Source organism: Tigriopus californicus, chromosome 8, assembly GCF_007210705.1.
Source record: "Tigriopus californicus strain San Diego chromosome 8, Tcal_SD_v2.1, whole genome shotgun sequence".
NCBI classification, from domain to species: Eukaryota; Metazoa; Arthropoda; class Copepoda; order Harpacticoida; family Harpacticidae; genus Tigriopus; species Tigriopus californicus.
In genome coordinates, this window is record NC_081447.1 from 5,775,043 (window position 1) to 5,795,443 (window position 20,401).

The following is a 20,401-nucleotide window of genomic DNA, read 5'->3' on the forward strand; positions in this document are numbered from 1 at the left end:
TTTACAAGGCTTGTGCGGGAACTGACAGTTTGAGAAATCTTCCATGTCAAATCATTTGGATATTGGCCAAGAACGATTTATGGCAATGAAGTCATCTCCTGCGGACGCAAGAAGTATGTACTAGGTCTTTGACTGGCGGTTCGGTGGCTTTTGAGGTGGCTTCTGCTATCCTGAAATGGTCTGGCGGGCCCATTCATCATTACATTTCATTTCAATTCCCTTTTGAGACGGACAGACAACCTCAAATTCATAATTTTCATCAACCATTTGAGCAATGGGTGGCACGGAGGCGCCCCTGGAGCGGAGAACCACCACGGGAACTTCCTCCACTAAATCTTCAGGGGCGACGTTCTCCTCGCTTTTCGTATCGAAAGGCGAGAAACTTTCAAGAATTGCCGATAACGGGATAACAAAGTTGGGAAACAAAGTCTTTGAATTTGTTCGAAATATCTAGATTTGGAACCTTTTTTGTCCCTTACATTCTAAATCTTTACATTCTGCTCACATCTCCTTTTAGCACTTAACGGTCAGTCCCAACTAGTGCCTTTTGGCTCCCGACCCTTGAATTGGTTCCGATTCATAACTCAGGTCCTGGCCGAGCTCAACATGAACCGCCAAATCACCCACAAGCACACACATTCCATACTAACGTCATTTGTTGCATCCCTAAGATGCCCATCATGACCTCTATTGAAGAGGATTCTTGCGTATGTGCGACATGCACGGCGCAATCCTGACTCCATTCAAGTACGTACGAACGTACGTACTGTAAACCGTGTGTGAATGTGGCGAACGTGAACCAAAGGCAGGCCAACATCACCACAACATGGGCATGGTGAGGGAGTGCACTGAAAAAAAAACACACACACCACACATCGAAGATCGTCTTGAAGCTGTTCTTCCACGAGCTTTTGGTATGCCCCCCTCCCCCCTTCTCGTCTTTGGCACCCTTCTCCTCGTCACTCCCAGCACTACAATTTTCGTCATCCTCCCTGGAAATCAGTTCTTATTATGGCAGTCGACTTGCGAATTTAGTGGAGGCATGAGCTCTCGTCGATTCGGAAAGCGCCTGTTGAGAGAGTGCTGGTGCTCAATATCATTATCATCCTGTCAATTGGTGGTGTTCATGTGTACTTTTACTTCTTCATCTATCGGCTCCGTATTCGTTGGCATGGAATAGAAGAAGAACAAGAACAACAATCATAACCTGGGAATAGTCTTTTAATGATCAAGAGGATTCGAGTAAAAAGCGACTGAAGTACGACAGGATGAGAGCTTCGGATTCTCTGGTTCCGAGTACTACAAAATAGAATGAGTAAGTACTATCTCAAAATTACAAGAAAAAAAAAACACAATCAAACTGAACGATGTGGGTCAATTATAGATCATTGTGGCGCCAAATCTTTTCAGACCGGGATGAGAAACTTTGAACGGTTTTTTAAGTTCACTTTGCATCACGATGACTGTTCGGCAAATTTTCCAATTACATGATTCTTGGGATATGAAAAAAGAAATTGAGAGATGCCCATGTGGGCGAATGAATCGGGGTAAACGCATAATGACGGCCTTGGGGATCTATACCTCGGTCGAAACTTTCAGAACCAATGAAAACTAACACGTCCATATCGTCTATCTTTAGATTAGTTTCATTCATGAATAAATCCAGGGTCCACGTTCACTTGAGAGCCAAATATTGAACTATTTAGGCTCATTGCCAGGGTTGAATTAAGACCATCCACGGGCGAATTGCACTTTTAATAAAAGTCAAGTCCACAATTTTTCTCTCTTTGTGCAATGATTACGCCAATCAAACAAAAGCCTTTCTTTGCGGGATTGCCAACCGTTTCCTTACTGACCGCAAAAAGACTCGAATGGGAAACAGTTCACGTTTCAATGGATGCTTTCTCGCACGACGACAATGGTACAACTGAATTATTTGCTTTCAAATAAAGGAAGAGGCAAAATGAAACTTATTTACACATCTCACATTGGACTGCATATTTGCGAAATCTCTTCTTTTGGACGGCCATTTCTCACCTCCAAGATTTTCTCATATTCTGTCTAACTCAAGAAGAGATTGATACCTCATTAGAACCTACTGAGAATTGAACCCATGACAAGGTCCTAGGAAACCTAGCATCTCCAAGGGCTCTCAAAGGCCTCGCTATGCCCTTTCACAAGTGGATGGTAGGCAAGCAATTGCAGAAAACCTGGTCGTTCTTTTGAAACCATTGCAAAGTCCTTTATAATTGAGCTCAAACTTTTCTGGCTCGTTTACTAATCCCTTCTTCCGTCGCCAACTTGAAAAGCTAATTGAGCGACCGTGAAGAGAAATCTCGTTTTGATGGGGTCTTTCGGAGCAGTGATTTGAGTCAGAAATCGGCTAACAAGTCGATCCATTGGTGGGGTTAGTTACGCTCTGGCCACCATTCATTATTCCAAGTGGGAATCAAAATGCTACTAACAACGCCATTTTTTAGAACCCACAAGAAGCACTCGCATCAACCTTTCCGTCCTAATGCGTGTGTGACATTTGCAGTTTTGCGATAATCACGCAGTTTCTGTGCAAAAAAACACGAGGAGGGGATCTCGTTTATCGAGTTCGTTGCCCAAGAACATCTTCATATCATGAGTATGACAACATCGTGCCCCATTATGTATCTTACATAATAATGAGGCCAGGTTCACTAGCGCCCTTTTCATCCCAGTTCAATCACATTCCAAATGTGGGAACCTCTCCGTTGAGAATTCACAACTCATGATTCAAGGCTCTCATTTTTTTGCCAGAAGGTCGCTTCGGGATTAGGCGCCGATTTTTTGAGGACACTCGGCCAGACAACTCGATTATGTTGGAGGTGCTGGAGGACATAAATCTGCCTTGAATGGCGCATTTGCATGAGAAATGAAAAAGAAGAATACCCTCCAGTCATGATGAGACTTGGTGTGATTTTGGATGGAGAGAGAGAGAGAGAGAGTGAGAAAAGTGGGAGTACTGGGAGATTCCAGCCATCATATTTTTCTTCAACACCCTAATGTATCATGCGACGTCCTTTTTCCATTCTACTAAGATGAGTCCTTTGGCCATGAGCAAAAAAGTGCTCACTTGGGTGGCCCTCCACAAATATTGATGCCCAGATTTATGCGTGTAATTAACAAGCACCCAGGAGCAATTACTCCAGAGGGAAGCTTGTATTAAATTTCTCACGTACGTAGACACAGGGTGTCGTCTTCGACATGACTCGTGCCTACAATCAATTCATTAGCCGGAATGTGGTACAGTGTATAGTAGTAGTTAAACTTGAGCACTGAATATGGCTCACGTGTTAAATAGCGAGGAGAGACAATCAGGGCAGCGTCATCGATGTCTGGTTGGTTTGGGGTTGAAGATTGAGTCGAAATGATGGAACATTTTCTCCGTCGTCAGCAGTAAAAGTGATTGGAAGAAAAATGAAAGTTTCTTTTTCTTCCCAAGGAATGAGCGAATTCATCATTAATGATACTTTTTACTGGGCAATAATCTGGAAACTCTGTACGACGTACTCGTGACAACGCCCACCAAAAAGCCTTCATGCAGTTAGTTAGCCAGTCTCTGAGTCAGTCAGTCAGTCCACGGGGCTGAGGATTTTGCCTAACATGAAAACTCAATTTTGAGCATTCAAACTGAACATGACCAAAGCGGCAAAAAATATGTCGTCTTTACACCTTCCAGCACAATTCAGATCATTACAAAAACAACGCAATCCGTAAACCATTTTTGGTTGGCTAGACTCCTCAAAACTCTTGAATATTTGTTTTGCAAGATAGTTTGTCTTATCAGATATTAAGGGTAAATATGCCCCGAAGCTTTTTGGTGTTGTAAATTTATGCATAGTCAGCCTGAACAGGACTAATACTTTTTGAAGGAAAAAGTAAGAGGTGCAAAAAAGTAATATAAGCGACAAAGACTTTAGCACCGAATCTATGCGAAATTGGTTTTCCCACTCACTGCCAAAATAGGGGTATCTCTTTGCACCGCCACCGAGATAAGGTTGCAAACAGGTGGGAGACCTAGGATCGATCGTAGCTAAGTCGTGCTTAAAATCAATCGCTCTCCTTTCATCTACCTTTAGATGGTAAGGTAGACTCATTTCTTTCCAACACTTTAGAGGGATACCTAACAAATGAGGGTTTATCAATGGACTGTAGCAACGCTGATTGAAGAGACCGTAAAATGTCCCCTAGAACATCCATCCTGATTTATCTTTCGGGACCTTTTGAAACTAACTGTTGTGTGAGTTAATCACTGTTTATTGGCGGCTTCGGGTGGAATAGCCCAAATCTGTTTAATTCAACCCGCCTCCATAAAGCTAAATACACGTACCTGAAATACACCGAAGGGATTATGGTTCAAAGGTCACATGTTGATTGTCAACGTAGTTCACACTGACATTCCTTTACAGAGCCCTTGATTTAGGTACTACAGTAAATCCTTGGTGATTACTGGAGATCAATGACTGAAAGTAAATTCAGAACATTGGGCTCTGGAATTTATTTTGTTATCGTCAGTCTTATTGCGAGGGGCTATTAATTTAACCTTGACGATGAACTAGTTTCAGCTTTGGTTCTGTCCCTTGATGGTTCGTGTAAGGAAGTTCTCCGGAGGAATGCTTTGGAATATAAGGAATGGGTTTACAATGAACCAAAAATGATCTGGGTTAATTTCCTGTCTAGCGAACTGTCAATTTCCTCTTCTATGCGTATATGGTACAGGGCTACATCTTGCCTACTCTTTCAAAACTCGATAAGTATTGTTACTCAAAGTTGAATATTAAACCAATACATGTATTTTTTTCGGCCTGAAACGACGACCTTGGAGAAATGTTCTCACTTCGTCTTGGCTGTTTGTTAAAAGGTACTGTGAAAAATCACACCACATTTAACGATCATATGTTCCCGTTTCAATCGGTTTTCAATGTGAAAGGAAACAATCGAGTGAGTCACCATTTATCAATAGATAATTGAAGGTGGCCCTTTGTTGGCTCGTCTCCTTTTGGCTGTTCATGTCGTCTTTCAAGCCTCATAATAGGATTCAAATATATTGCTTTTGTAGCTAACAAGCTGGCGTGGTGGTTGAACGGGCACTTGAGCAAACGTGTTGTTCCATTCACCAACATTCCTCTAAAGCATGTGGAAGGCTCATCCAGGTGCACAATGAAGCAACAAGCCTCTTTCTATTGCATTACATACATTCAACAATCCGTTCATTCTTGACATCGTCGAATGAAGCAGTACAGAGTACTCTATCTAAGGCATTGTGAGCATCATATTGGTCGAACGACGAGTATTTATTCTGCTCTATCACGTGAGCGCCAAGTATTTGATCCGTTGCCAGGGATTGTCTGTGCACGGATAGATGGATGACTCGATAGATCAACGAGCGACATGGACCCACTCTGTTTACATTAAGTACAGGAAATTTGTCCTCATTACCAATTTTCTCAGGATTAACGCCAAGAAAGTTCGCCCTTGTTTACGCAGGGGGAACCTCGAAGGGTGTTTGTACGACGTTCAAAGTACACACCACTAAAATGGATTTGAGGCGATCTTGCCCACTGCTCTAGTTTTCATCTTTGACGTGTCATCCTATTTGAGGTTGAAGATATGGCAGTTTTTCTGCAATCTGCGCGTATTTACCTAGTTTTTGCTAGTGGTTTCTACACTTGTGAACACTTGAGGACACTTGGGAACAAATATACATTGACAAAAAACGAGGATGAAGAAAAGTGAAGTGAAAGGACCGTCGATCTCGGAGATCTTCCAAAAGACGAAAGTTGCTTCTCAGTGGGTTGTCAGCGCCCAAAAAGGTTGCGCCTGATTAAATCTTTTCAATTTTGATGAATTGGACGCTCCTGATTCATTGTGAATTCTTGCGCCATTATCCAAACGGGAAAATGTTTCTTTTCTCTTTCCCTGCACATCACCACCATCTTGTAACGATTGATTTGCTCGCTCGGAGAAACCCGATGTGGGTCCCCGAAAGTGGTTCTTAGATAGGCGGGTTGTTCCAAGTAGAAAAGCCTTGCCATTCCCTAGGGATGCTCCCCAAATTTTAAGCGCGTCTCAAGGGGCTATCTCAGCAATGCTTATTTATCATTCCCTAAACTCCCATGGCACTTGAATCCCTCGCTTGGCACTTTCCTCCAATTGAATCTGGATGGCTTGAAGAACGAGTGCAAATCCTCGGGAGTCCATCTCGTCAATAGAAAACTTAGACGAACTACGCATCCGACAGCCTTGAAAAGTGCCCAGATTGGTTGATTGTTCGAAAGCCAAAAAGTAGGTATCCATTCGCAAGAGTGGGATGCCAAACAAACCATCATCGCCTCTTGACTCGAACCCACAGTCCCACTTAAACCATTTTCCCACCAAAGGACGCTTGAAGAGCCAACCAACCAACCAACCATTCAACCAACCGACCGTCCATCTGGAGCGGACCAATGTCAACAAAAATGCCGACAATTCGTGGGTTTGTGAGAGACCTGGGTTTTTCTGACAAGTGCCTCAAACACGTTCTCGAGGTTGAGTCAAGCGTGGATGCATTTAACATAAAATGCAAAATGATTCAATTTTGTCATTAACTCACGCCTCGACAGGAAAAGCGAGGGCTTTGAAGATGGTACTCTATGCAGATGGGCGATGATGATGATGATGATGTGAAGGAGAAGGAGGAGACGGAGGCAAAAGGAAAAGAAGGAGAAGGAAGGAGGAGAGAAGCTAGGGTTGGTTGCGTACCGTATTCGAGCTCGAATAATGGTCCACGAGGAGCAAGCACATCGGTGGTCGGTGAGCGTGATTTTCCTATCAAGGGGGATAATTTAATGCCCAGAGCCACCTTGAAAATACGATTATTCATGCTTTTTCGGGATTGACGACCACTGAGAAAGTTCGTGCTGGGACTCATGCTTCAATACTTTTCGGATTAGCTCCCTTGAGGTCGCTTGACGATTTGGGTCCGCAAGATGTTTTGTAATGAGAATTCGTTTGAGTTTTAGGTGTACCGTATGCTCACGGCTAAATTGGAAAGCTTCTTCGGAAAAAATCAGGAAAACATGGTTTTTAGGCCATCCCTCCCTCCCGTGAAGAAGACTTTGAGGAATTGGAAATTGAAAAGAACCTCCGGTTTCTCATTATCCTCAGTTGCTTGATATTGAGCCTTGCTCCAATTTACTCCAAGTTGGCTACTCAATAGAAGATAATCTTTGATCTGCTGGGCCATGGTACGTTCTGGTTCTGTATTGAATCAACCGACTTTTATTGTGTTTATTTTGCCTGTTCCCTCGGTCTCCACTCACCGATATCACAAGGAGTTTATCACCGGGTTGAGGAGTCAAATCAAATCAAGAAGTCGGTTGCCCTGATTCTTCTCGGCATTTCGTCTTCAACTGTATACAGTATAGCAACCAACGTCAGTGCTGATTAGGAAAATGCAAATAATGCAAATAGTGTTTCATGCATCATTGACCATCTCGGCCTTTTTATGTATTCATGTAGTGTCCTTTTTTCGAGTATTAGCTATGGAAAAGCTTTAAAAACATAAAAATCTTGTGACTTGTCAAAAACTCATGTGAGTTATTCAAATCTTATAAGATTTTTTAAATGAATGTTTTTTTTTGTTTTTTTTGTCCTCCTGAAGAATCAGGAGGACTTTGGTAAAGTTGGATGAAAATCTGTAATCCTTTTTTTTTTTCATCGTCATATTTTCCGTATAATCGGAAGATCTAATTACAATTGTCTTTATTTGCGTCTTTAGCGGCCCTTAAAGTCAATTTATTTATTTTTCACTCCGTATGATTTGATAACCAAGGAGCTTCGAAAATAAATCCTGTGTGTTCGTGTGTTTTAGATTGCAACATACCAAGATTTTTTTTTATTTGAGTGATTATTTGTCATGGAGATAAGTCGGTTGAAGCAATCCAATTTACTCTGTTACAAATTCTCAGGCTTTTCCTCGTTCCCTTTCCAGGTCCAAGATTAACCTCAAGGAACAAAAAAAGTTGACCATGATACGGAAATTCATGCTCTTTTGGACCTTATGGGGAACTTTCGAGCGAGTGTTGCCGAATCCCTTGGAAGAATGGAGAACCAGAATCGAGTCTCAATGCTTTTTCGACGACAGGATGCACGCCCTAAGATGTCGAAACACCGATTTGAGGCACATTCAGAGCGGGATCGACCAGCTCATTTTCGAGATCTTCGTGTTGGATATCAATTTCTGCGATGTGAGCACCCTCATGGAGCCTCTAATTGGCAACCATTCCATGTCGGAATTGCGAACGGTGACTTTGGTTAATAGCGGATTGGCAGAGATTGCGGAGAATGCTTTTATGGGCTTGGAAGACCACTTGGAGCATCTGGATCTATCTGGGAACCGACTGACCAATGTGCCCAAAGCCATTTTGAACATGGTCAAGCTCATCTCGTTGGATCTAAGTCACAACCAAATCCGCGTTTTACCCCCTGGATCGGCCTTCAACAACCTCAACACGCTAGTCAGATTAGACTTGAGTGAGAATCGGTGAGTAAAGGCGGGAGCCAAGATTTATCCGCACAAGTGTCTCTCTCTCTCAGTTTAAGAGATTTTTCTCCGCATTCAAGGCTGGGAATTCGGGACTCAAGGTCAGGTGGAGACAGCCAAGACAACGAGGACCCTTGGGAGGTCGATTCATCCGTGCCAGCTGAAGATGAATCCATTTCGAAGTTGAACCCCGGAGCGGAATTAAGTCTCCTATCATTTAATTTGGAACCACTCACCGACACTCTCGAGGAATTAGATCTGAGTTCCAATCAGTTCTCGGGACTCCCCAGCCAATTCGTCAATCGGACGTTCGCTCGACTCCGAAAACTCAATTTAGCTCAAAACCCATTGAAAGGTAGGTTCTTAAAAAAGTGTAAAAAGGTTCCATTGATAGCCCTCTATTTCTAGAGAGCTAGGAGAGAACGAGAACGAGGAGGAGGAGGAGCAGCACCAGCAAGAGTAGGGGGGATATAACAGTATAGAAGTTCTCCTCTTCTGTGGGTTCAATCAATCATTTTGAAGGACGTGCACAAGGCTCCAAGATGATTGGCCAATATGTGCCTTGTTCTCGGTAAACCTAGCGGTACAAAACGTTCCCGAGTCGAAGTGAGCGAAAAACAAAGACCAAACGAGGCGCCTCGCCTATTTTCAGATCCTGTTTTCAGGTCTATTTCCAATACTTGGACTCACTTAGAAACCATGCCATTAAGATGGTCGAGGCCCACCCAATGTAATAGGGCAGAATTCAGTTCAGTTAAAAGAGCGGAAGTCGAAACCAACAACAAAGTCGTTCTCACTCGATGTTCGCACAATGAACCGCAGGCACGAAATGGTCCATTTCAAAGTCAGAGAAGGGGAGAAGGACCAAAAGGGAGTTTTTTTAGTGTCCATGATGATGATGACGTCGACGAAGATCATGATGTCCTCAACGGCTCTTCTTATAGGTATTCCTTTACCTAGATAGAGATATATGGTCGAGAAGGAATGAGTGTTGTGAGTTGGCACTTTGGGGGGCGTCTGTCATCATCTCATCAGTTGTCAGGCCAAATGATACTCTTTTCGTGTCGGCCAAGCAAGTAGTGCATTCTCCACCAAGGACTCGTCTTCCTTATTCTTTGACTCGTCACATCATATAAATCCATTACAAGAGTCCGATGAACCTACTATGTACCGTACAATACCTCCCATCCTCAACGAACATGCGTACGTACATTTGTAGGTGGGGAACCCACAAGTCATGGGCTTGTATTTCGCGTATTTTAATTGCCAACCGAACTCTTGGAACTCTTGGGAAGGGCGGCAATTCCTCGAGGAAACGAGCCGAATTCGTCTCTCATTTCGGAGCGCAGATCCGGCATAAATTACCCGACAGGAACACAACCGCAATCTATTTCAGTGCTGGTACGGTACAAGTGCTGCCTTAGTTCTCGAGAATATCTATCTCATCTCATTCATCTGAACCATCGAGACGACCTTGGTGCTCGGAAAAAGTCAATCGAAAGCGCTGTTGACCTTAACCATGTTTGGACAATATTATACTGTTGACTTTGGTGGAATCTCGCCGGGATCAAATCTGCCTTGGCGAAATTCGAAAGAGAGTGACAGAGAGATAGAGAGAAAAGAAAAACCCTCTCTTGAATGATTCTTGAGGAGGCAAGAAAAACCCTCTCTTGAATGATTCTTGAGGAGGCTTTTCATGTGTTGAATTCGTTTGCTTAGATGATAGTAGCGGACACTTTGGCCCGGCGATTAACTCGACCGGCTTCAATGGAAACAGCTAACTCATCTAGGTTCACTTGAACGACACCATTTCTTCCACACTTCCGTTCGGAACATACACACATTCTCCTTTGGAGATGCCTCACGTTTCTTGGCCATCGCTCTTACAGCAAAAAGCCCCTAGGCGAGAGTTTTTTAATCGCTTAAAAGCTAGCCAGCGATTTAGCACGAAACAAACGCATTACGTCAATCACTCATTCATGTGGGCATTTCCTCCTTTCTCCTATTTGCTTGTGCCACCAAAGTTAAATCCCAGTTCTTCGGAACAAAATCGACAGAGTATGGCATGGCCCAACTAGCCTCCAAATTTCGAGTCTCAAGAGCGCTTTGATGTCTTGAATGGATGATAATGAAAAGGTAAAGAGCAAAAAGCGACTAATAACGAAAACCAACCTGGTGTATGTGTACAACATGTGTGTGTGTGCACTTTTATGCCGCGGTGAGTTCCTCTTTTGGCGTAGGTTTCTAAGGAAGAAAAACAGATTTCACGGTTAGATGATGCCGTGAAGCAAAGTCCTGCTGCCGCTCTTGGTCGTTCTCCTGGTCTGCTGGTCCTCTAGCTCTTCAAACTGCTCAAATCATCATATATCTGAAATCCCTTTTGAATGAAAAGAAAAGAAGCCACGCACTCATTCGGCACTCATTCAGCGCCCAGGTAGTTGGTTAGTTGGTTGGCTGGTTGGGATTTGGATGGCAGCACAGTAGTAATAACAATAATGATAGTAGCTCTTGAACTCCCGTAGACTGACACAGTCTTCAATTAAGGGCATCTGGGAAAAAAACCCGACTTTCAAACATCCGACCAACTCATACATCTTATTTCGCAAGGCACACATACACACACACGCAAGTACGCACCCACATACCAAAGAGAAAGAGCGAGGAAAAAAAGGGCCTCCTCTCGACTCATTTCTATGAGCAATCCACGAAGATGACGACAAATTTCCTTTTTAAGAAGCCAACCATTCGAACCACCACCAAGTGAGAGATACACGCGCACACACACACACACACACACACACACATCCAAATCGCTAATGGGTCTATGGAAGAATGTCTTGTTCTTACAACAGACTCGAAGACTCGAATGCTAACGGTCTGTAGCGGTGCAATGGATAATGTACAGTACATGAATACCCAGCGCATCTTCATAACAATAACTCACATTTCCAAATGAACCACAACTACCGCACATGGAGCGTTTTAATTTCCCCCACCAGCTACATTTTGGGGGTTTGTTGGGATGAGCCAGTGAGCGTGTGCTACTTGTTCATGAACACCGTATGACTTTTGAACTGTTCATACACACTATCCATTCTTTTGGCCATGATCATAATGATGCCCATTATTGTTTCAGCCCTCTCTCAAGCTGCCTTCGCTGGCATGGGTCGTCTTGAGGTCTTAAACCTAGCTCAAACCCGACTCACGACCTTCGTTTTGGATGGGATGCCACCGGTCTTGCGAGAATTGCAATTACTTGGCAACCCTTTGCAATGTGATTGCCAAGCCAGGTGGCTTTGGCTCCACGCCACCCAAAGCCAGGCCAAGGAACAGCTTCAATCGAAGACTTCGCTCGCTCAAGAAGCACGTAATGCCCAAATCGAGGATGAACAACACGACCAAGAGCCTCGACAACTAGCTGAAAACGAACAGACAACCACCGACCTCCAACACGCCGGAGATGAAGGGGGAAACGAAGCTGAAGGAGGACGCGAACATGAAGAACAAGAACAAGAAGAAGAAGACGAAGAAGGAGCTGAGGCTGGTGATCCGAAAACGAGATTGAAAATCGAATTACCCCCATGCGCAGCGCCTTTCAGTGTCAAGAGCACGAAATTGACGAGTCTTAAAGGTAACGTAAGAGACGCACATGGCAGCGATATTGGCAGACAAAAAATCCAGTCCAACGTTCAGGCTCTGCTACACTGAGGCTTGTGCGCTTTCATTCCATTCGACGACTCGTAGTAGGTATATACTGTACCAATACTGATGGAGGAAGGGAAGGAGGGAGAAAAGTCAGTCTGTTCAAGTTGGAGAAGTTTTCGAGCCTATATATCGTTCCAATTTCCCTCACAGCTCGGCTCGAAGAGACTGAATGATTTTTGAAGGAGCTGAATAGGAACAAAATGAACAAGCCAATGCACAACTAGCGAGCGGATCCACGGAATTTGATGGCTCATGGAAATTAATGTTCCATCAGACACAATAAAGCGAGCAAGGCCTTATATCAAGGACTGAACTCTGCTCTATGCGAGAGTTTTATGGCTTTTCTTCTCCGAAAACAGCTCTCACTGAAGCGAGTTTGGCGAGAAATGTATTTGAATGAAGGAAAGCTCTTAAAAGAGAAGAGGGAGATACACGTGAAGAGCTTCTGGGTGAAAAGCTCTAGAGATGTCTTAAGAAATGAATGGCTCTCAAACTTGAGACGAATTAGGCTCATCTTTTGGAGCTAATTACTTCTCTCACACTGAACCCAAAAGGAGTTTAACCAATTGGTCTTCTTTTTCCCCTTCTCGGTTGTCTCCGCTCATTAAACCAACTCCATGATGGTTTTGTCGGTTCAAGTTGATAGGAAGAACTTGGGCTTCCGCTAGTTTGGTTGGCTCACAGACAGACAAGGTGGGGGATAATTATAACTTGGCTCGTAAGATATTTGAGGTTTTCCTGTCTGACAGTGGTACCAAAAGCCCCCGGACTCCCATCCACTATCGGCTAACAATGCACATTTCAAGTTAGTCCAGAATGAGTGGAGGATTTTCTCCTCCAGCAGTTCCAGCAGTTCACAAATAAGGATTGAGAGCGGCGGCCTACTTCATGATCATCCTTGCAGCATTACGTACATGTACTGCTCACATCATGGGTACATCCGTTCATACCACCAATTCAGCCCAGGAGCCTCGCCCACGTTTCTTCCTCCCCGCTCGTTTGTTATCAATCACTTTTTACTGAACCGTGAATGTGCATCCATCAAAAGATATTGATCTACTTTGTCAAGAGTGTAGATAGAGTAATTAAACGATCTCCCCCAGTTTCTTCCAACAAAGCGGCAGCGACTAGTGATTGCACAAAAAGCTATAACCACGTGCTCGATCCAACCATGTCCATCTTATGATTTTTTCCCCCTTCTTTCAGACTCCGAGCTTTGTGAATTGCTCCCTGGCGATCGTTTACCGCGTTTTTTCCGCGTGACTGATAAGGACAAGGACAGTTTCCCCGAACTCACTTTCGAGAGCTTGCACCTGATGCAAGTCACTCCTACCTCGGATATGGTGGTGAACCTCACCTGGTCGGTGGACGAGCCCTTTTACGAGACCTCGTACGATTGGGGTGTCGTCTTCCGGAAGATTGGAGACGAAACGAATCCGTCTAATATGTTCTTCAAGACGAAATTGGACCTGGCTCGTCATGTCCAGTGGCAGAGTGGGTGGCAACCCCACAGCGAAGTGTTTGAGGATTCACTCGAAGGCTTCGAATCCGATACCTACTACGAGATATGCTTGGCAGCCGTTCATCATTCGACCGTGTTTTACGTGCATCAGAGCAATTGTCAAGAGGTGCGGATGCTGGAATCGCTTCCTTCCCCTCTTGTCACTCTTCATCTGCAGGAATACGACACGCCGAATGTCACCTTCTCAGCCTCGGAAACGGCCATCACATTGGAGTGGAAGCCTTTCCGTGAGAATATTATCCCCAACAGGGCTCCTCATCAATTCCCAGAAAAGAGCAACAAGTCCGAGGAGATGGGGGTCTTCCGTCATATCTCACTCAGAGAATTCGGAGCCGCGAACGCATCCGAAGTTGCGGTCGTGTTCGAGGGCTTCAACGCCACATCTCCCCCGACCACATCGACGACGCTGAGGCACACCATTGTCGACTTGAAACCGCAGACCGCTTACATCGTCTGTTTCCACTCAATTATGCGGGAGCACGGTGAGGAGGCGTGGGAACAGCCATTGGAAGAAGTCAGTGGTGCGTCCTCGAATTTGGAAATCTGCCGGGAAATTGTCACCTCATCAAAAATGGCGGGAACCTTCAAATCTAAATCCAAATCCATTACCAAGGAGACAATGGAGAAAGGCTCGGCTCCATTGGCAACAATAACAGCCTCCAATTCAATGGAGACCGTGAGTCCAACTGAGTCTCCTTCGTTTTCTTCGCCTTCGGGGGGGTTTCCTTTGACAGAGGTCGTTGCGGCAACGGCGGCAGCCTCGGCCTCCACAGCCATCATTGTGGCCATTCTTTGTTGTTGGTGCTGCGGTCCAAGGCCTTGTTGTTCTCGGAGGACGAGCGAACGCGATAATGAGGCTGAGAATGAGACGAGAACAAAAGGAAACGAAAGAATTGGCTACAACAATGAGAACAAGTTGGATGATGGCGGGGAAAGCGGATCAACAAAAGACGAAAATGACAATAGCACGAAACTTGTAATGAAAGTCGAAAACATGAGCATTAATGAACTTAACCCAACCGAAGTGGACGGTGGGTTTCACCATTCGTACCACCCCCATCATCACAGCAGTATCGACATGGAACCTCCCGTCGGAAGTCAAGAAGAGGACGACGACGACGACAACGACGACGACGAAGAAGACCAGAACGATCCCGAAGAAGAATTGGCCTCCAATCAATTCAAGTCTTCCATCATTTCCGTTATCTCCAGTCCAAGTATTGACACGGTGGATTATGACGACGACGGCGACGAGGCATATACTCAACGATTCCGATCCAAAGCCAATTTCCAAGAGAGGTTCTCAGACATCTCCATTCAAGGGGATCGCGTGACCTTGGAAGACACGGTGGTGATCCCACCCGAGGAGAAGTCCAATCGAACCGCCACCAACAGCCATAAGGTGTCGGTCCAAGACCGACCCCGCTCATCCTCATCCCCGTCCAAGTTCTGGCCTTCGTGCTTTAGCGCCAACTCTAGTCTTTATTCCCAATATGATTACACCATCCATTCGGAAGCCTCGCCTCCGTCTCATCTGAATGAATCTTCACATAGAAGCCGAGAAATCTTTAGTCATCACCACTACTCCAATCAAGAGGCAACTTCCAGTTCGAATCAAAAACGCTTTCCCAGCAAAAAGAAACGAAGGAAAAGCGAAGGGGAGTCGCACAATAGGTCGCATCCCGAGGACCCCGAAGAGGCCATGGGTTGGCGGAAACGCACCACTTTCGCCGATCGACCACCGCCTCATTATACGAAAAAGCCTCCAGGGGGTGGGATCCTCCGGCAACCCAGTCACAATCCCGTAGCTCTACCGAGATTCAGTGATCCCGCACCTCGTCTCGTGGATCCGGGACCAGCTTCGTTTCATTATGCGGGCAATTCGCTCAGTGCCCTGGGTGCGGGCAATTACAACACTTTCAGCAATTACCAGTTCTACCGTCGACCCTATCCGGGGAATTTCGCTTACATGAGCCCGGGTGAGTACTATCACGGGATGAACCTCGTGGCACGTCCCTTCGATCCCCGGTACGCCTTTGATTATTCCAAAACCCTGGGTCGCAAGAGGCGAGAAAGTCCCATGGCCACGGTTCCGGTCCTTTCCCCGCCCAATGCGACGGCCACTGGTATGGGAGTGGCCATGGAACTCAAGCCCATCAACTGGAAGAAGGTCAAGAGTCGCGGATCCTCGTCCCACAAATCCGCGAGTGATAACTACAAAATGTTCACATGGAGCCCGTACAGCTCGAACGTGCCGGTGTTCTATCCGGAAGCAGCCGTGTTCCCGGTGCGCTTGAAGCATCCCAATGGAAAAAGTCTCGAAGACTTACGATTCTAGCTCAATTTCTTTTTCTTTATATTTTTTATGCCCACCATCGCGCCAATCAATAAAATATGTGTCTCTCAAGCCCCAGTGAAAAGCAAGTGCAGAAGTGTGGGCAACGACATGGTGGTTTTCGTTTAATCGCTCAGCAAGACCCCTTTCTTGAGAATGATGTTACCATATGGAGCGCAATCTCCCGTAGCTACAATGGCAAACGCCTCTTGAGCGCGTTCGTAGAAATCGAAGCGTTCCATCTTATAAAACTCCACAGGATCTCCCACCGCCTTGTCCACAATGGTTTGGTAAACTTCCCAATTCTTGATCTGAAAGCAGCCTTGATCTTAGTTTAGTCAATCAGACACGAGCACATTGAAAGACCGGTATCACACATTATCTAAAATCTTTCCTCAGGCCTTTTCAATGCCGTCACTTCTATTGTTAGCCGAAAGCAGAAGTGAATTAGTCGGGCTATTTTTAACTCTTCATTGATTAAACGTGCGGTACAAATTGCGAAAACTTGACTGGGTCCCGCACACCCAATTGCATTTTTTCCCAGACAGGAGTGTCCAATCCGTTCAAGGCAGCTAAAAATAGGCACTGGGATGGACGGACGAGTCGCAAGCGCTCTCCACCCCAATTAGTATTCACCTTCATATCCTTTTTCTTGTCGGAATTTACCATGTCCATCAAAGCCACCGGATTGAACACGTACGTATCCAAGGGCATCAATTTCAAGACCGCTTCCAGCATCTCCGGAATGGAATGACCCGAGGCATCGATGAACTTGGCCTTCTTACTCGACGATGATCTACAAAAACATTAAAATCCAACGTTACAGAGGGTGAAAAATGAGTCCAGAAATGAATGCACATGAGCTAACACTGAAGGGAAGTTGGCATCGGCTAACACGATCTCATCGCCATGTCCCATGGAAGCCAGAACGTGGAGCAGATCCGGGGAGATGATTTTCGGGATGCCACGCAAAAGACCCATGATGATCGATCACCCTTAAAAATGGATCAATATTAGTACTTTACTGCTGCAAGTTAGGTTTGAAAAGTGGTCAGTGCTGTTCAATTCACTTACAATGTTGTATAGCAGGGTTGAAGATAACCGATCGAGTATCAATGAACTCAGGATTCTAGGATCATAGAGTTCGTACTTAAATGTTCCTGCCACAGAAGTTGTTTTTTGGGGGGGCGAGGGGCCCATTTGTTTGGGTTCTTCTGAATAAGAATAGGACGACTTTAGATTCCAGGACAGACCATGAAAGGTTTGGATTCCAATTAATAACTAGGTACTTCGTTTCGCGATTATTCATAGTATCAAAGAAGATGGATTGGAAAACATCATAAATGGTAAATGTTCGAGACAATGCGATCAAAAATTAAGATCGTGTGAGCTTCATTTTTAATATATTAATGGTTTTAGAGGAGAGGAACCAACTTCATGGAAAAATTAAGCGTTGAAAAAATATTTGCACTTACACATTCTAGGTGGGTAAAAAATGTTGCTCGTATGTCAAGCAGAAAATCGAGAGGATTGCCCTAACCAGTTTCCTCCTCAATTCAATGGTTCAGCTCTTTCGCACGGCCGAACCATCAAATTTCGGAAACCCACATATTTTGTCGGAGTCGAGTAATCAGTGGTATTTTTTATTATTGCTTGTCTAGAATATTCTGAGCCAGAAAGTCCTGCTTATAAATTTTTGTCTTTGATATCCAAACTCAGTCCTGTCAATTTAGTTTTAAATGCACTGGCATCAAGTAGTCCTGTCATTGGAAACTACTTTTTTAATGCAACATTCATTCGCTACCCCCTGGGCTAGATTTCGGCGATTTGCCACACGATAACTTTTCATTTTAGGTCTCACCCTAAGCCATGAAAGAAATTAACTGCTTCGGCTATCGTATGATAAATCAACAAAAATGAATATTTGACAGGCATTAATCAGATTGGACAAATATACCAACCTGACCTTAAGGCTAACAAAGTATATTTGCTTCTTCATGGTCACCCTGAGAAACATGGCATTAAAAAAGAGCCAGTAGCCGTCAGAGAGGAGAAACAATCCAAAGCCTCCACATCAAGAAGTTATCCCCGTGCAATTATACTGAAATCAATAATCCAATTCAAAACTGCCTATTAGACTTACACATAACGTAAAAATATGATTTGAACCTTTTTAGCCGCAATGCCAGCCTTATTGATTTTCTTTTTTGCTTTCCTATACGGCATTGATCTTTCTTCCAAATTGTTCTCTACGGTTCTTACTTTGGACTTTGTTGACGTGTTCCAAGTTTCCAAAAGTCAGTTAGTTCATGGTTTCTGCTTTGCCGGATGGCGTGTCGCTAACTTCAACGCAGTCCTCGCCTCAGGCCCCACCTACCTATCCTCACGATGGACTGGATGGAAGGATTTCTACTTCTGATATGTCTGGTATTGGTGGCGGTCACGGTGGTGGTAATCTTCGTCATCAGCCGCAGTCAAGCCTTGGCCGACGTGCCCGTTTACGAAGGTGAAAATGTCTATCTGGACCCGAAAGCTGGTAAGTAGAGAATTACCACCCGATGAGGATTGAATGCTATTATTAAATGGATTGGAACTACTTATTCGCTTTCACATGGTATGCCAAGTTTTCAATAACGAAATCAATCAAAGCAATTCTTTTAGTATAAGATATAAAAAAACTACTTGTGACCTGATTTGCTTGCAAGTGATATCGTCCAAAGCGGATGTAGCTGACCTAAAGTGGGCAAAAAATTCGAATCTACAGTCATTTAATGATTGCTACATAACTTGGACCGCTTCTTCTGAGTTTCCTAATCCACATGCGGGGCCCAAATTTGCACAAGTATGTGTATTTATTGATACAACCAAAGCTCGTAAAAGTGAGCTGCATTTAATAGCAACGGTTTTTAAGTTTCAATTATGAGAAAAGCTTTAGAAGGTTTGGCGGGAAACCCCGTCCTTTAGATAAACCCTAACGCTGTAAACATGAATGAACCAAATGTGAAGGAACAGCTCCTGAAGATATTTTTACTGCGTAAGGCTTTTAATTTACTAATCTACTCCTCATCCCGTATAAGCAAAGTTAATCTAACAAGAACTCAACTTAAGCAGGACGGAATTTATTGAGACCTCTTCCCGGGAATTGAGCTGAGCATTTCGAATCTATGGGATGGCAATCGGACGCCGAATTTGTCTTTGATAAGCTCAATCAGATATGAGTGGCAGAAACTCGTTGTCAAATTTCAACATCCTCCGGGCTTTGGTTGACGAGAAGCAAACAATTGAAATTTAGTATTATCCTTGTACTAGGAGGGCGTCATTCCAAAGAAAATTGACACCACCACAATCGTCCAAAAGAGCGATTGAACAAGGACTGTATTATGTCTTCAAATTGCTTTCAATTTGTACAATAATCGTTCAATTGTTTTGAAAATTCACACCTAGGCTTCAAATCTTCCCGCGCAAGGCTGGTCAAAAGACTAAACTTGGATAGAACCGGAAATAATGCGTTCGGTGCAAGTCTCTGCGTCCATATTTTGCGTTATCCTTCTTGCCTAAGTCAAAGAATGCTTGCGATATCATGTTTTTTATTATTAGGTTCTCAATTATTATCAGTACCGGTAACAAATCGGAAAATATTGCGCCCGTCTTTTCTCAAAGCTCTCTCACTGTTTCACGCGTCCATTATTCTACAATTTTTATTGTTTTACTTTTGATCTGATTTCTTTATAAATGTTAAAAAATTCACCTTCAGATCAAGGCATAATTGATGAGACCATGCTTTTTGTTATCTGATTGAATTATGAGGGATTGGAAAATTAAGGTATGATAGTAACTATCTATAATGATCCCAACATATTTGATCTCTTGAGCTTAAACCACTGGATTGTAGTCGGTTTTCAGGAAAAAAATAATCATAAACACCCTGAAACCAGCTTGACTTTGGCTTTTGAATGTCATTGGCTCGCGATTTGAAAATTTATCGGAAATACCTAATCCTTCCTCCAATATCGCCTTGTCAGTCACGCGATTCTATTCGAAATGTACGACGCATTCGTGTACCAACATGTACTTTGTATTTTTAAGCCCCTTCAACAAGTAAAATTCTGTCTATTTTAGGCGAATGGCACCGATTTGACGATATACCCTGTGCCCTCATTGTTCCGGGAACCATCGATCTGTCCGTCATTGTACCCGCTTACAACGAGGAGAACCGTCTCAATGCCATGATGGACGAAGCCACGCAATACCTGGATGCCCGGCAGAAGGCGCAAAAGTCGTTCCA

At 44.1% G+C, this 20,401-nt stretch overlaps 3 protein-coding genes across 3 annotated transcripts in view; 2 read left to right on the forward strand and 1 right to left on the reverse strand.

The window, feature by feature from the left end:
* Positions 1-883: 883 nt before the first annotated feature.
* LOC131885375 (uncharacterized) lies at positions 884-16,300 on the forward strand. The gene is made up of 5 exons (XM_059233405.1): positions 884-1,315; positions 8,003-8,554; positions 8,635-8,909; positions 11,691-12,185; positions 13,466-16,300. The coding sequence occupies exons 2-5, from the start codon at positions 8,040-8,042 to the stop codon at positions 16,117-16,119; spliced, it is 3,939 nt and encodes a 1,312-aa protein (XP_059089388.1). The 5' UTR covers positions 884-1,315; positions 8,003-8,039; the 3' UTR covers positions 16,120-16,300.
* LOC131885376 (fucose mutarotase-like) lies at positions 16,114-17,340 on the reverse strand. The gene is made up of 4 exons (XM_059233406.1): positions 17,191-17,340; positions 16,985-17,111; positions 16,753-16,912; positions 16,114-16,427 (listed from the first exon to the last, which is right to left on the reverse strand). The coding sequence occupies exons 2-4, from the start codon at positions 17,095-17,097 to the stop codon at positions 16,242-16,244; spliced, it is 459 nt and encodes a 152-aa protein (XP_059089389.1). The 5' UTR covers positions 17,098-17,111; positions 17,191-17,340; the 3' UTR covers positions 16,114-16,241.
* A 1,037-nt stretch (positions 17,341-18,377) lies between these two features.
* The window catches only part of LOC131884777 (dolichyl-phosphate beta-glucosyltransferase-like), a gene marked incomplete in the record, with an annotated part of 2,943 nt that continues 919 nt past the window's right edge, over positions 18,378-20,401 (forward strand). The window contains 2 exon segments of the mRNA XM_059232655.1: positions 18,378-18,652; positions 20,236-20,401. Of these exon segments, the coding sequence (XP_059088638.1) occupies positions 18,505-18,652; positions 20,236-20,401 (314 nt within the window).